Genomic DNA, 16945 nt, shown 5'->3' with positions numbered 1-16945 from the left:
GGCTGGCTCCGGTTGGGTTCGACCGGACCCGGCTACATGGAGCGACCGATACGGGTGCGTGCGGGTAAGCCACTGTGGCACCTGACGCGTGGGCCCGGTAGGTTAGATACGTGGTCAATACGCACTTATACGGCTGTCAGACCGTTTTGCAACACTTAGGCTTAGAGTTGGCGCTGCATGGCAAAAAAAGTGACTAGTGGTACTGATTCGTCACAACGTGCCGAAGTGTGGTAGTTCCTTGCAATTAACTCCAGTTCATCAGCCGGCAACATCAAAAGCGGCCCATGGCGCGTAGAAGGAATTTTCTTAAAGACTTTCGCATACTCCATGACTTAGCTATCGTCTGCAACACTTATACATAGCCAAGCTTACTATAACCCTAGGCTTCATGGTAACTATATAAGCCAGGGGGTAGAGGACATCATTGATCTCATGGTAGACCAACCTATACTTTGTACTACTTCCCAAATCAATAAAATACAAACATGACGTAGGGTTTTATCTTCTTAGAGAGCCCGAACCTGGGTAAAATCTCTTGTCTCTCTTACCATTACATCTAGGCTACCAGCTGGGGTTCCCTCTACCCAAGATATGCCGGAATCGACTCTGTCTTTGGTGGCCCAAGCAGGTCTCGCCATGTAGTTGCATCAATCCGATGACAATCAAGATTGGCGGTGACATGACCTTTGTGCCAAGCCAAATCTTTGTTTTCGGCAGCGCTGTGACGCCCCCGATTTAATCGTACACTAATTATACACGCAAACGTGTACGATCAAGATCAGGGTCTCACAGGAAGATATCACAACACAACTCTACAAATAAAATAAGTCATACAAGCATCATAGTACAAGCCAGGGGCCTCGAGGGCTCGAATACAAGAGCTCGATCATAGACGAGTCAGCGGAGGCAACAATATCTGAGTACAGACACAAGTTAAACAAGTTTACCTTAAGAAGGCTAGCACAAACTGGGATACAGATCGAAAGAGGCGCAGGCCTCCTGCCTGGGATCCTCCTAAACTACTCCTGATCATCGTCAGCGGGCAGCACGTAGTAGTAGGCTCCTCCGGTGTAGTAGGAGTCGTCGTCGAAGGTGGTGTCTGGCTCCTGGGCACCAACATCTGGTTGCGACAACCAGGTAGAAGGGATAGGTGGAAAAGAGGGAGAAAGCAACCGTGAGTACTCATCCAAAGTACTCGCAAGCAAGGAGCTACACTACATATGTATGCATTGGTATCAACTGGAATAAGGCTATCATATGTGGACTGAACTGCAGAATGCCGGAATAAGAGGGGGATAGCTAGTCCTTTCGAAGACTACGCTTCTGGTAGCCGCCGTCTTGCAGCATGTAGAAGAGAGTAGACTGAAGACCTCCAAGTAGCATCGTATAGCATAATCCTAACCGATGATCCTCCCCTCATCGCCCTGTGAGAGAGCGATCACCGGTTGTATCTGGCACTTGGAAGGGTGTGTTTTATTAAGTATCCGGTTCTAGTTGTCATAAGGTCAAGGTACAACTCCAAGTCGTCCTGTTACCGAAGATCACGGCTATTCGAATAGATTAACTTCCCTGCAGGGATGCACCAGATAACCCAACACGCTCGATCCCATTTGGCCGGACACACTTTCCTGGGTCATGCCCGGCCTCGGAAGATCAACACGTCGCAGCCCTACCTAGGCACAACAGAGAGGCCAGCACGCCGGTCTAAACCTAAGCGCACAGGGGTCTGGGCCCATCGCCCATAGCACACCTGCACGTTGAGTACGCGGCCGGAGAGCAGACCTAGCAACCTCCATTACAAAGGAAGTCACGTTACGCGGTCCAACCCGGCGCGCGCCGCTCAGTCGCTGGCGTCACGAAGTGCTTCGACTGATACCACGACGTCGAGTGCCCATAACTGTCCCCGCGTAGATGGTTAGTGCGTATAAGCCAGTGGCCAGACTCAGATCAAATACCAAGATCTCGTTAAACGTGTTAAGTATCCGCGAACGCCGACTAGGGCCAGGCCCACCTCTCTCCTAGGTGGTCTCAACCTGCCCTGTCGCTCCGCCTCAAGTAACAGTCGGGGGCCGTCGGGAACCCAGGCCCACCTCTACCGGGATGGAGCCACCTGCCCCTTCAGCTCCCATCTCCGAACAGTACCGCAGGTAATGTAACTGTGTAAAGTATATAGTATATGCCCGTGATCACCTCCCGAAGTGATCACGGCCCAGTAGTATAGCATATGGCAGACGGACAAGAGTGTAGGGCCACTGATGGAACACTAGCATCCTATACTAAGCATGTAGGATTGCAGGTAAAAGTAACATCAGTAGTAGCAAGGACAGGCTATGCATCAGGATAGGATAAACGGAAAGCAGTAACATGCTACACTACTCTAATGCAAGCAGTATAGAAGAGAATAGGCGATATCTGGTGATCAAAGGGGGCTTGCCTGGTTGCTCCGGCAAGAGAGAGGGGTCGTCAACACCGTAGTCGTACTGGGTAGCAGCAGCGTCGGTCTCGGTGTCTAGCGAGAGAAGAGGGTGAAGAAACAATAAATATAATGCAAGCATATGCATAGTGATGCATGACATGACAAGTAACGGTGTTAGAGGTGTCCTAACGCGGTAGTAGGTGATACCGGTGAAGGGGGATGACATCCGGGAAAGTATCCCCGGTGTTTCGCGTTTTCGGACCGGTGAACCGAAGAGGGAAAGTTGCGTGTTCGCTATGCTAGGGATGCGTGGTGGACGAACGGGCTGCGTATCCAGATTCGTCTCGTCGTTCTGAGCAACTTTCATGTACAAAGTATTTTGATCCGAGTTACAGATTATTTTATACGATTTTTCAAAGTTTTAAAGTTTTTCTAAAATTATTTATTAATTCGAATTAAAACAGGATATACCTTTTATACCCACTAAGGGCTAGCCACAGTCAATGACATGTGGGGCCAGGGGACTAGGTTGACCCAGTCAATTGTCCAGTCAGCAGTTGACTAGTCAACTGTTGACTGGTCAAACCTGGGTAGTGGGGCCCAGCTGTCATTCTCACAGTTTTAATATTTTAGTTATTTGTGATTATTTCAAACTGAGGTTAATTAGTGCCAGTGGGGCCCGTTGTCAGTGTCTGGTTAGGGGGTTAGTTAGCGCTAAGTCAACAGGGGAGGCCGGCTGGGCTCACAGGGGCACCAGGCGCCGGCGGCCACAGCCGGGCAGCTGGACACGCACGGGAGCCAAGGGCTCCGGTGCCCACGACTAGTAGCAGCGGTGGCCAAACGGCGGGGTGCTCCAGCGGGCAACGGCCGGCCGGAGGCGGGCTACAGGCGGCGGCGTTAGCGGGTAGCAGCAGAGCAAGGCAGGAAGCGGCGGTGCAGCGATTGGCGCGGCGTACGGGAAGGAGGCCGAAGGTGGGGCGCCGGAGCGAGACGCGTGAGCGGGGCGCCGCGGGGTTGGCCGGTTGCGGCCGTCCACGGGCAGCGGCGAGGACGGAGCTGAGCACGGGGGGAGGGGCTGGGCGCGCAGGGGAGAGGGGAGAGGGGGGAGCTCACTGGGGCAGTAGGGGTTAGGCAGCGGGGGTCGAGGAGGATGACGGAGGAGACGCGTCGTGGAGGAGGCCGACCGGCGAGGAGGTCCGGCGAGGTCCTCGGGCGGCTGCGCGGGCTCCGGGCGGTGTCCGTGGAGCTCCGGGCGGCGGTGAATCGAGGACAAGGCGGCGGCGTACGGCGGGTCGAGCGCGGCGTCGGAGCTCGCAGATCGGGAGAGGGGGAGGCGAGGAGGACGGCGGTGGGGCGGCGGGGACGTGCCGGGGCATCGGGCGACCAGGGCGTCGGGTGCCCCGACCCGATCCAGAATGGGGAGTGGGAGAGGTCGGGGGGGGGGAATCGTGGGGGAAGTGGGGAGGGGCCGCTTAGGGTTTCGGGGGGGAGTGGGTTAGTAGGCAGGGGGTGGGCCGGCCTAGGGTTTGGCCTAGCTAGCAGCTGGGCCGAGTGGCCCAGTGGGGGAGGGTTGTTTTACTCCTTTCCTTTTTTTTTACCTTTTCATAATTTTCTTTTTTTTGTTTTATTTTAGTTACACATTAATTTTAATTTTATACAAATATATGTATAGCCCCTAAAATAATGTTTCAGAACAATCCACTACTATAAAAAGTTTTACCCTGATAAAAACAGTCTAGTATTTTATAAAATACCAAAGTCGTTTAAATAGTTGTTTAGCTACTGTTTAAATCATTTTAGTGCTTTAAATCTTTTTACTAAAATGTGGTTCCTCCACCATTTGGACTTAGGATTTATTTGTCCCATTTTGAACATTTTAGTTTTAACGTTTGAAGAATTTACCGTTTGACTCGATTTTGAATTTGAATTTGAATCGGTTTCAAACTAACACGAGATTAGCAACAGTAACCATCGTGACGTGGCATCATTAACAGAGGTTTACTGTAGCTCAAATACCCGGGCGTCACAAGCGCTGCCTTCCTCGCCGATTCGATTGGCCACCTAGGGCGGGTCAAAACCTCGATCCCACACCGTATCATTAGATCCGGCGATTTGGAGCACACTGCGGGCTCGCGCAGCCCTCGTAGAAAGGTCGTTTAGCCACACCGAGGTCCAGTATGAGGCACGCGATCCAATGCTGACGTCAAGTCAGGTTTAGGGCGCAGGTGCATGACCATCATCGGATCTGCCACCAGGGCAGTATCCGACGACCCCTCCCCAGACTAAGATAAGTGGCCAGGTCAACAATAAAGAACCAGGATTCGTGTCAGATCGGATCTTGTAGAAACTTCCTCTAGCCCCGATGTCAGATTGGGTCCGAGGAGAACGCGAGGGAGAATTCCAGTGCTCGACATCAGGACTAGCCGAAGAGTCAATAATCCTCAACAATCAGATCTCGCAAGTGGTTGGAGTAAGATGACATCGGCCGAGGTCAGATTTTCAAACCCACCCACCACCCATCTCATTGCTACAATCGAAGGGTCAACCGACGATTTACGCCGACGAGGACAAGCATACATCTGGGATTTATCACTCCTCATTCAAAAGCCGGATGAGACGGTTTGCCAGTTTTGGTCCCGTTTTCTCTCAAAGAAAAACGAGATCCCAAACTAAAGTGATAGAGAAGCCCTCGGAGCATGGTTAATAATATAGCCATCTGTTGGCTATAACACATTGCCATGTCATTTATAACTAATGTAATAGCCAACACGTATAATAATTGGCTATAAGAAAGTACTACTTTGTCAACATAGGATCCATCTTCCACTCTCACAAAGTTTCTTGGAACTTGTGATACAGCCGGCTGTAAGTCTACATCCGCTTCTCTTCTCTCTCATTTTCTCTTTTCCGATCAACACCAATATAATATTTAAATCCTTACAGCCTGCTTATGTCACCTTATTATACTTGCTCTCACAACATTCAAAAGTAAGATAAAAGAAGAGTGGCTCTACAGGGACCTCTTCCTCCGTCACCAGCAGAGAACCGTGGCCGGACTCTCAGAATTGATAGGTACTGCACTATTACCCACAAAAAAAATGCCTGGCTCGCCAAGGAGAAGCACCAGAGCGTCTGCGCGAGTTCAATCGGTTTATAAATTACTATTTCTCGTTTTTGTGACAGAATTCATCAGGTGTATATCCAGAGTTTGAGGGTTGTGCTGAAGTACACTGATGCATCTGTTGTGAACTTGTGATTGGCAGGGAGCAAAGCAACATCTGCCAAAATTTGCTGATTCTGCTACGGAACTACGGCTATACGTAAGAGAAGCTACTGCTACTCGTGCCCTGTTTCACGCATCTCGTGTACTAGACGACAGCAGGAAGAGAAAGAACGTAGATGCACATTATACTCAAGATTATGGATGATGGGAAAAGACAGAACGTAGCTGCATATTATATGAAGGATGATGCAGTGAATCAGGTTATGATCTGTGTGCTCGGCTTAGGCACAGATGGATGACTTGACAAAGTGTATGTGAATGATTAAAGCACTCACCTAATCACTCGTACCAGCTGAAAGTAAAAAGTAGCTGCCGACTAGTACCTCAAGCACCAAGGTTGTATGCCCAAGGTTGTAGCTGCTGTGCTGATCATCCTTGGTTTGAACTGAAATTCCAACACTAGTCGCGGAGCTTTGTACCAGGCGAAATGCCCAACGATGGCTAGTAATCAAGCTTGCTTTAATGTAAAAATCCCCAATTTTCGCTCTCATCCACAATCCTCTCCCATCAACAATCCCCTTTCTACAAAGGTTGTTGTTTCATAGGCAGTGGTTGCTATATTGAGATAAGATGCTGCAAATAGCAGTACTACAATTAAAAATCTACTCATAAAAGAAAAAGAATGCTACTCCCTCCGCCCCATAATATAAGAGTGTTTTTGACACTACACTAGACCCATACATAAGACCTTGCATTTGGCAGAAACTATTTTCAAAAGATCGCTGTGATGATTAAGGTGTTTAAACCCGGCAGTGACTTTAAGGTAGCCAGTACAAAGCTTAAATTTTACGGACGATGTTAAGACGCTAAGGAGACAATTGGTTCAGCTGGTGCGTGTCACTTGAGTCATGGCTTTCACTCGCCTTCATTTTGCACTCTTGGGAGCGGGCTTCTTCTTCTTCCTCAGCTGAAAACAAAATGTTGAAACAGAGTTAACGTTAGCTGCCGGCAGCGATGGAATCTGTACTGGGTGGGACGTTGACTGATTTCATAAACTGTTATAGAATTGGAAGATCGATGATTTATCTCAGCAAATGTGGGACACAGTATACAACACAAATCTAATTAAAGGACACATAAAAAGTAAAAATAACTAAGCTGTAGAAGCAAGCTTTGTTAGCATTTAAACTGATACAAAACGTTAATTAGCCGACTTGTCACATCAAATCTGAAACAAGCATAGTGAAACTTTATTTTGATCGATGATAAAGGCTGTACATGATTGAAACCAAAGAATATGGACAATATTATGGTGACCAAGGCCAAGAACACGAACCATGACATATAGCACCGTAAGTTCCATCATCATTGTATCTAAAAGTTGATACAGAACTACCTAGCTAACTCAACACCGAATGCAGACTAAAAATAACTCTGGAACAAGCATAATGATATTGATGATGAAAAACAGAATATGTTCGACAATATATGATGACTGTATTATTCACTCATGGTTGACCTTTTGCTTCTTCAAGTGCCCCTTGTTTTTCTTGGCGTCACGGCGCTCCTGCTTCAGACCCTTTATGTCTTTTGTTAAGGTCAATTTTGAAATCTTTCAGTAAAATAAAACATGAAGCGGATTAGCATACCAATAGGTTAAATTTAAACTTCAGAACTATTAATAAAACAATTTAGACACAAACCTTCTGGTCTGGAATGTAGATCATGCCCCGCTTGCCGTCAATTGCATCATTCGTCACATTTTTCACCTGCAAAAATGTTAATGTAGTTGTGAATACATACTGACATACAAGTTCTCAGTGACAAAATTATAGTAAGTATAGTTCTCTGAAACCTAACCATCAGGATAACAATATCTGATGAACAAAAGACAGTTGTTCCATTCGAATTACCTTCTTAGCATGACCAGGAGTCCTCATAGCTGGCTTCTTCTGTAAACTTTTAGCTGGACGATGTAAAAATCCAAGGATTAACCTTTTCAGCTAGGTAAGGATGGTTAAAAGGTACACCTATTTTATAGCCAAACAGATATGCATTTGCATATACTTATAATTGTTTTCCTCAAGCATTAGTTATGGATTTAGACTTCACTGGATTATCTTACCAAACATATAAAAACCAAATTAAAGCCAGCCCTGGATTAGATATATGGATAAAAAATATAGCAAGTAGCACTACTTAAATCAACTTAAGTATTGTGATCAGATGTTAAAGTTCTTTTTTCAATTCATAGTCAACATAACAACAGCAAAGTAATTTAGGTCAAAACCATAAGCAAGACACCCTACAATGCACAAGTTTGTGTCCGAGGGGCTCAAGATGAATGCTACTCCCTCCGTCCCATAATATAAGAACGTTTTTGACACTACACTAGTGTGAAAAACGTTCTTATATTATGGGACGGAGGGAGTAGCTTGCACAAATTTATGCTATGAATGCTTCCATGGCAAGCTCCAAACCACATGAAAGCTCCAGCATCAATGGTATGAAAGAAACTCACAATTAGAATTCTGAATATATCCTATTTCACACGAAAATACAGAGTAAACCAGTGCAAACATGATGTTGTCTCTACATCAACTGTCCAGGTGCAGTTGCGCTGTTCTTTTTTACGCCAGTAGCACCAGTTCTTGCAGGAAGATGATAACACAAACAGTGTACTGAACATGATCTTGACAGGGGGCATAGTCTTCACAAGTTCACAGTATGAGATAGAAAGGTAACTAATGACGCAGACAGCCAAACAGGACTTCCTTTGAACTGCTGTTGAGTAATTTTCAGTTGTGATATACAGTATATGCTCTTTGTGATGCAGTACCACTGCTGATGGAATAAGACTATAGGAGAGGGCTTGGCACAAAAGAAGGGGAAAACAATTAGCAACAGTAAGTTCTCATGTTTCTCTTCCTCTAGTAATTCCTTTTGGAACCAAGTGCAGCTCAGCAAACAGTGGGCGTGAAAGGATTCCGGCACGCCAGGGCGCCGTCGCAACACTAAAAAAAAAACAAGAAGGCGTGGCGGAGCTCGGCGGTTGCGGTGCGTACGCCAGGGCGGCGTCGAAGCCGAACAACGCGCCGGCGCCGGGGTCTGTGTTGGCAGCCATGGCGGGACGGTGGCGAGAAACGGCTGGCGGGAGGGGAGGGGCGGCAAGAAAATACCTCCGGGGAGAAGGCAGGGCACGCCGGCGTCCTGGAGGTGGCTGCGGCGCAGGAGAATAAACTGCGCGTCCCTCAAGGGCTCAATCGGCACGAAAATCTGGGATCGGGGCGGGGTGGCCCGGGGCAAAACCCGGTCTACCAAATAAATTAGTAAGTGGGGAACTTTCGGCCCAGAAAGTATGATCTTTGAAATTTCTGGCCCGCCCCGGCCTGCCAAACCAGGCCTCAGTGGCGTAATTCCATGTTGCACCTAAAAAAAATACTAAGATCTAAAAACCCTAACAATAATATCTTCTTAGAAACCGTATAATTTTTTTTTCATTATGCAAAGATTGATACTACAAGGTTGCCATTTGTATGTTTCGTGACGTCACATTTCTTTTCTCTTGAGGGGAGGAGTTTATCCTGATGTGTCCATACGGTAATTTTGTTCATATGTAATTTAAACTAAAAGCATGACAAATTTTTTAAAGAGGAGGGAATACCATTTAGACGTTTGCAGAAATGTTCTTGGGGAATGAGTTTATCCTGATGTATACATCACACAATTATACCGTGGAGGCACAAGACTCACACTTGCGTCTTTGGAGTAATTGGCTTCGGCCATGTTCCCATCTACGGTGTTGCCTAGCGTCGATTTTACAGCCAATATTATAACCACGCACACAGTTCTATCATTTTGCTTTCGTATACTTTGAAATCTTGCATGATTGTTTTGAGTTTGTTGGCAGCTTATTTTCTTTTTTGCAAGAAGGTGCCGATTTATCATAACACACATTGATATTGCATGATTATACTGTAGGAAGCTTCATATTTGCTGTACATTTTTTCTACGAAAAAGATAAAGATCTATCATCAAAGTTCATCAGAAGTACAAAACACTCGAACATAATGAAAATTACATCAAGCTCTCTGGAGCACCAAGCGATAATTGTCGCCACCAGAACAAGCCGTGGACCTGCCATTTTGAAAATGCGGACAATCTTTGAATTTGTTATTTTTTTTCAAAACAAAAATATTTTTCAATATTCTGATTTTTTTGAAAATATGATCATTTTTTGGAAACTCAAACACTTTTAAAATGGATGAACAAATTTGAAAAATGGGAAAATTTTCTTAATTTCTGATTTTTTTTAAAAAACACAAATATTTTTGGAAAACATGAACAATTTTCGAGTCTATGAACAAATTTTAAAACATAATCATTTTTTAAAATACAAAAAAAAATTGGCAAACAAGAATATTTTTTCAAAGTACCAAAATTTTATTGAATTTATGAACATATTTGAAAAATGGGAACCTTACATGGAATACTCAAATATTTTCAAAAACCCGAACGTTTTAAGATTTATTTTGGAAACAGGAGTTTTTTTGAAATTTTTGAACAGTTTTCGAAATGTGTATACTTTTTAAACTTTTGAACAATAAAATTTGAATCCGTGAACATTTTTAAGAAAGTATAAAAAAAATGATAAAAAAGAAAAGAAAAAACGAAATTAAAAGACAGAATAAAAAAATATGTTTGTTACCTTCTGGAAGGTTCCCAAAACCGGTATAAACCGACTGGGGCCTTCCAAAATGTTCCCAAAACCGGATTGGATACTTCTCCACGCAAATGGGCCGGGCCATCCCGAGTTCCCAAAACTGGATTACCTGTGGGAATCCTCGTCAGTTTGTCGTATAATGCGGCGAGTAGGGATTTCCCTCCCCCAGACAAATCTGCTACATATTGTTTCTCTCTCCCATTGTGTTTATGGACTAGTAGCCTGGTAATCTTCTTGGCCCAGAGCATATATATATATATATATATATAGCCCATGAGGAACAACGGAGAGAGAAAAAAAACTACCAAAACTTATAAAAGGAAATATTTTGCACAGATTTCCACATATAAGATCTGACGGATACATCACTGATTGAGCTACAATTGTTTCTCGGGGGCTGCTAAATCTCAGTTGACTTAGACTTCGCGAAGTCTCAGTCGATGTCTTGGCCATAGGATGCAGGACCATCAAGATTCGTGTGCATGTGTAGGCTGGCTCGAACTTCTGGCCTTTTTGTCGCTGCGCTGGTAAGAGGGCCGGGTGGTTTTACGAGCCTGTAGAAACAAGAGGACCTTTTTTGTTTAGCTTCTGGGCTTTGTGCTTTTTGTTACTGCAGCCCAGAGATTCCATTGTATCTTTTTGTTGTAATTTGTTTTGTCCCTTCTTTTACCAACACAAGCGAGTTTGCCTGTATGGGAGGGGGTCACGGTGGTTTCTCTTTTGCCCAAGAAATTGTTAGTTTTTGTCTTTTATTTTTTTCAGCACATTTCTCTCTTTTTTTTTCACCTTTCATTTCACTTTTTGTATGATTTTGACTTATTTCTTTTGTCTTTGTCCCGTTTTCTCTGGTTTTTTCTTCTAGTCTTATTTTTATTTTTATTTCTTCCATGTTTATTTATTCCTTTTTTCCTTTTATTTGATTTTAGTATTTTTTTTTCTAAATTCTAACGGGCCCTTTTTTGCAAAAAATGCCTACCTAATTTTTTAAAATATCATTCCCAGTTGTACATCCACCAGATGCTTTATAAGTAAATGTGGATGTGATAGTTGAAATTTTCTTAACAAGATTTGCTAAAAATGTGTTTGAGTTTAACGAAGTCTCGGCGGACATATGTGATCGTCAGATCAATGTTGTTTGTAAGATTCATGTAGTGCTGCTTGTTTGATGTTACCTCGACAAAGCACCACTAAGTAGTGATACACATGTCGACAACCTAGTTATCTGCTTGTGTGGGGTATCACATGTCTACAGTATAACTAGTTATCTGCTGGTTTGGTGTTACCTCGACAAAGCACCACTAAGTAGGTTGGATTAAGTAGAGATCCGAGGGGGTTCTCTCGGTTCCAGTAGTTTGGACGAAGTAGAGATTATTAGTTTCTTTTTTTCCAGTAGTAAAAAAGTAGTTTGGATCACCAGAGTTTAGGAAGTTTTTATTTATATTCCCCCATTCTAGCAGAGGATATCCCCATGTGTGCCCTTTTGTGTTCTTTTTTGCTATTCTTTTTTCAAGTAGAGAGAATATCCTATATGTCCCTTTTTCCCTATACTGTATATCTGGGTGGAATCTATACGAAACTCCAGTAGTATGGATCAATTTTGGCTGGGAGGTCTAGTGGTTTCAAGTTAGAAATTATTCTTTGTTTTAAACGTAACAGAATTGATGTTAGTCAATTAAGAGTTTATGTTAGTTTTCAAGTGGCGGTTCCAGTAGTATGCGTGTATATATGTTTTTCTGTCTAGTTTTCGAAATGCTTCTCTTTTAAAAGCAACATAATTTGTTTGTTAGTCAACAGAATTTGTGCATTTTCCATTTTTGTGACTACATCCTGTTAATATATCTACTTATACATTTTTTTGCTAGTAATTGTTTTTTGTATATTCATCTATGATTATATGTTTGCTTTTTTTCATACCCAAGTTAAGAAATCGTTGTTTGCTTGTCTGGTCATAAAATATGTCTATTGCATATCCTAGTTAACTTATCCCCATTGACTAGGCATGCAACTGCAAGTGTCGCCCTCGACTGCAACCGACCTTTGTTTTGTCGGAGGGCGACGAGAGAGGTGGGCCAATTGCATGTTTGACACTAGGCATGCAACTGCAATTGTCGCCCTCGATTGCAAGTGCATGTCTACCCCCAATGACTTATAACTGACCCTTGACTGCAACAACATGTCTACCCACCTGACTGCTACTAAATTTTTTGTTGCGTCGGAGGACGGTGGGAGAGAAGAGGGCGCTGCTGCATGTGTGACTCTAGGAACACAACTGCAAGCATCGCTCCCGAATGCAATTGCATCTCTACCCATATGACTGCAACTAACCTTTTCCGTCAGAGGGTGGCCGGAGAGGGGTGGTAGTTGCATGTCTGACATTAGGCATGCAATTGCAAGTGCCGCCCTTGACTGCAACCGCATGTCTACCAACCTGACTGAACTAACCTTTGTTTTGTCAGTGGGCAGGGGAGAGGGGGCCCGTTGCATGCCTGACAGTAGGCATGCAACTGCAAGTGTTGCGCTCGATTGCAACTGACCTTTGTATTGTCGGAGGGCGACGTGAGAGGATGGTGATGGTGGGGGGGAGGTAATTGCATGTCTTACACTAGGCATGCAGCTGCAAGTGTCGCCCTTAGCTGCAACTACCTGTTGACCCACTACAACTGACTTTTTGTTTTGTCGGTGGGAGGCGGTTGCATGTATGACACTAGGCACGCAATTGCAAGTGTCGCGCCCGACTGCAACTGGCCTTTGTTTTGTCGGAGGGTGGTGGGAGAAGGGGAAGGCAGTTGCATGTATGACACTAGGCACGCAATTGCAAGAGTCACCCCTGACTGCAATTGCATGTGCACCCACCCGGCTGCAACTGACATTTGTTTCGTTGGAGGCGGTGACAGAGAGAGGGAAAGTTGCATGTTTGACTAGGCATGTAACTACAAGTGTTACCTCAACTGCAATTGCATGTCCACCCTCTCAACTGAAACTGGCATTTTGTTATGTCGCATGATGGCGGGAGAGGGATGGGGTAGATGCATGTCTAACACTAGGCACACAACCGCAATTGCATGTCTACCTATTCGACCGCAACCGGTCTTTTTTTTTAAAGTGTGGCGAGAGAGGGGAGGATAGTTGCATGTCTAACACTAGGCACGCAATTGCAAGCGTCATCCCCAATTGCAATTACATGTGCCCCCACCTGACTGCAACTAACATTTGTTTTGTTAGAGGGCGACGGAGGGAGAGGGGGAGTTGTATATTTGACACTAGGCATGCAACTGCAGCTGTCGTCCTTGACTGCAGATGCATGTCCACCTTCCCGACCACAACTAACCTTTTGTTATGTCGAAGGATGGCGGGAGAGGGAGGGGCAGTTCCATGTCTGACACTAGGCACACAATGTGTAGTGTCACCACTGACTGCAATTGCATGTCTAGTTATCAGACTGCAACTGACCTTTGTTTTGTCGAAGGGCGGCGGCGGGAGAGGGGCGCAACTGCATGTCCTTTCTTACCAAGAGTGTGGAGGGACCATTTTCATTGTTTTTTTTATTATATTACAGAAAAAACATAGTATCTTCTTTTTTTCATTTCCTTTTTTTTGTTTTGTTACTTAAATCAGTTATAAAGTCTAGCTTTTTTGTGTGTGTCTAAATTGTCGATGAAACTAATGAAGTAGCCAAAGTTTTTTGTCTATTTTTGTTGCCCAGTCCCCTTGTTTACATCCAAGACTTAGAATATTTTGTTATCAAACTTTTTTTTTATCTGCTGGATAGTATATTTTCAAACTCTATAGGAATCCATTTTTTGTATATTTTAAACTCTATAGAAACAGGTTGACTGAGGTTTTGATTGATTGCTAAGTCATTTTTTTTCTTGCAAATTTGTTCAGGCATCATAAATAGTAGCTGCTGGTCATTTGTTCCAATTATATATTTTTTGTTCAGCTTTTGATTTTTGAAATGTGCATCTGTCCAGTATCAGAGTAGTGTTGCTAGCAAATTGTGTCCAGGGCATGATATGTTGAATTACTATCAGTTATAATCAGTAGTAGTAATTGTCTTTTGTCAAAAAACATAGCAGCTGTTTTTTTTCTTTTTTGTTGTTTATAAACACTTGTTTATAGCTGCTGGGAATTAGCATAATCATAAAAAATTTATAAATCTACCGAAATTTTCCAGCGAACCAGCACACATATGCATAGTTGATGTTTTTTTCTTATTTTTTCCCCAAGCGTGCCAAACAAGCGCACACACACACACACACACACACAACGAGCTGACAGCTGAGTGCTTCTTGGTACAGAGACTAATTAAGTACTTAAACCTGTTCCTTTTCTGTTGAGTACCTTTTTGCTGCGTCAAAGAAAACAAATGAACAAGCTAGTCCAAATACACAAACACAGTAAGAAGCCCGGCCCAAAATAGCAAGGAAACAAACAGAAAAACAAAAAAGGCCCAGAACCTAAGCCAGATGCAGTCCAGCAGAGAGCAACCTAGGAAACAGGCCTAATCTTCCTTAGTTGACGTCAGCCGACTGAGACTTCACGAAGTCTCGGTCGACTGAGTCTTAGACAGACCCTTATTTCTCAGAAATACCAAATCCGATATAGAATCCCTGCAAAGATGCTTTGTTTTCATGAAGTTAAAAATCTTTGACGATACGCTAATTGAATAAAAAGCTCTCCTCCAATTGATTGAGCTACAATTTGTTTCTCAGAAATACCAAACCCGACGCAAAGATGCTTCGTTTTCAAGAAGTTAAAAATCTTTGAGGATACGCTAATTGAATGAATGGAATACTCTCCTCCAATCGGCATGTAGTCAGCGCGCGATCCCTCTGGCTGTCTGCTTGCCTATAAATACATGGCGAGAGACTCTCCTTCCTCTCACGTACGCAAAGTAACCGTGTATTGTTCAGCGTGAGCATGGCTTCTTCTTCCTTCGTCGCTTTCGTGGCTCTAGCCAGCAGCTGCCTCCTCATCCTCCATTCGCGCAGCGTCTCCGGCTGGTCTGACGGCGGCGCGACGTGGTACGGTCCCCGCCACGGCGCCGGCTCTGACGGTAGGTACATACAATAGTACATAGTAGTTGTTGTTTACGTGTACGTATTTCGTAGTGATCGAGTACTGACGCGTGCGTGGGCGTGCTGCAGGTGGTGCGTGCGGGTACCAAGGCGACGTGGAGAAGCCGCCGTTCTCCGCCATGATCACGGCGGGTGGTCCCTCCATATTCAATGGCGGCAAGGGCTGCGGCGCTTGCTATCAGGTTAGATGCATCGGCAATTCCGCTTGCTCTGGGTCCCCGGCGACCGTGGTCGTCACAGACCAGTGCCCCGGCGGGCCGTGCCAGGCTGAGGCTGCGCACTTCGACCTCAGCGGGAAAGCGTTCGGCGCCATGGCCAAGCCCGGACAGGATGACAACCTCCGCAACGTCGGCAAGCTTAGAATCCAGTACAACCGGTAAGCTCTCGCTAGCGCACACACTTATGGCAGTGCTCCGCCTACGTGCATGTTCGATCGTGTGATCCTCATCTCTTTGATTTCTTCGCTCGCTTGCAGGGTTCCGTGCAACTGGCATGGGCTCGACATCGCCTTCAAGGTGGACGCCGGCTCCAACCCCAACTACCTTGCGGTGCTCATTGAGGACGAGGCCGGCGACGGAGACCTGTCTGCGGTCGAGCTTCAGCAGCGCGGCAGCAGCTGGGCGCCGATGCAGGAGTCGTGGGGCGCGGTCTGGAAGTACAACGCCGGGTCCACTCTGCAGGCACCCATATCGTTCCGCCTCACCTCCGGCTCCGGCAAGAAGCTCGTCGCCAGGAATGTCATCCCCGCCGGCTGGCAGGCCGGCAAGACCTACCGATCCATCGTAAACTTCCAGTGATTGCTCCGTCAGTGGGATCAATTGAGTGCGCATGTTAAATTAGTTGTGCAGCACGAGTGCGCTAGCTATATGTAGTAATCGAGCCCGTGCCCGGAATAATACTTGCTGTCATGCTTTGAAAAATTGCAAACATAGTGTGGAAAAAAAAATGCTTTCTTCGTATATTTTGGCAGCTGATCTGCTCTTTATCTGCTTAATAATTTTGTACTATAAGGATACGATGGATATTGCTAAACGCTCACGATTGATGCCAACTGATCTTTCCACTGGCAAAAAATCTATGGCGTGCGATGGCTCTGGACTGGCCGATCCCGGACGTCGACAATATCTATAACACTGGTCCAGAATGGCTTTTTAGTTTGCTGGAGCCACTCCCTGATACAGTCCGCATGATCGTCTTAATGACCATGTGGCGGACTTGGTACATCCGGAATGAGCTCACGCATGGGAAACAAGCACCACCAACACAAGCCTCACGTCATTTCCTCCATGGCTACATAAGCTCCTTGTTGTGTATTCAGCAGCACCCGTTGGGGAACATGGACAAAGGGAAAATGGTGTTGCACTTACCGGCCACCAAATTTGAGGCTGCTACAGCTAGAGACAAGCAGGACCGTGAGGAGCTGCGTTGGTCTCGGCCGCCTGAAGGCTGGGCCAAGCTGAATACGGATGGAAGTTTCGTACAGGAGACGGGTGCAGCCGGGGGCG

At 45.3% G+C, this 16945-nt stretch overlaps 2 protein-coding genes across 2 annotated transcripts; one reads left to right on the top strand and one right to left on the bottom strand.

The window, feature by feature from the left end:
* Positions 1–6191: 6191 nt before the first annotated feature.
* Positions 6192–8918, bottom strand: LOC125540891 (ribosome production factor 2 homolog). Its single transcript, XM_048704423.1, has 5 exons — positions 8819–8918; positions 7553–7605; positions 7343–7408; positions 7159–7251; positions 6192–6606 (listed from the first exon to the last, which is right to left on the bottom strand). The coding sequence occupies exons 2-5, from the start codon at positions 7577–7579 to the stop codon at positions 6565–6567; spliced, it is 228 nt and encodes a 75-aa protein (XP_048560380.1). The 5' UTR covers positions 7580–7605; positions 8819–8918; the 3' UTR covers positions 6192–6564.
* A 6591-nt stretch (positions 8919–15509) lies between these two features.
* Positions 15510–16290, top strand: LOC125540890 (putative expansin-B14). Its single transcript, XM_048704422.1, has 2 exons — positions 15510–15816; positions 15916–16290. Exons 1-2 carry the CDS (start codon positions 15560–15562, stop codon positions 16235–16237), a joined length of 579 nt encoding a protein of 192 aa, XP_048560379.1. The 5' UTR covers positions 15510–15559; the 3' UTR covers positions 16238–16290.
* The last annotated feature ends 655 nt before the right edge of the window (positions 16291–16945 follow it).

Source organism: Triticum urartu, chromosome 2 (genome assembly GCF_003073215.2).
Source record: "Triticum urartu cultivar G1812 chromosome 2, Tu2.1, whole genome shotgun sequence".
NCBI classification, from domain to species: Eukaryota; Viridiplantae; Streptophyta; class Magnoliopsida; order Poales; family Poaceae; genus Triticum; species Triticum urartu.
Note: the sequence above shows the minus strand (reverse complement) of the source record. Positions and strands in the feature narration are given on the sequence as shown.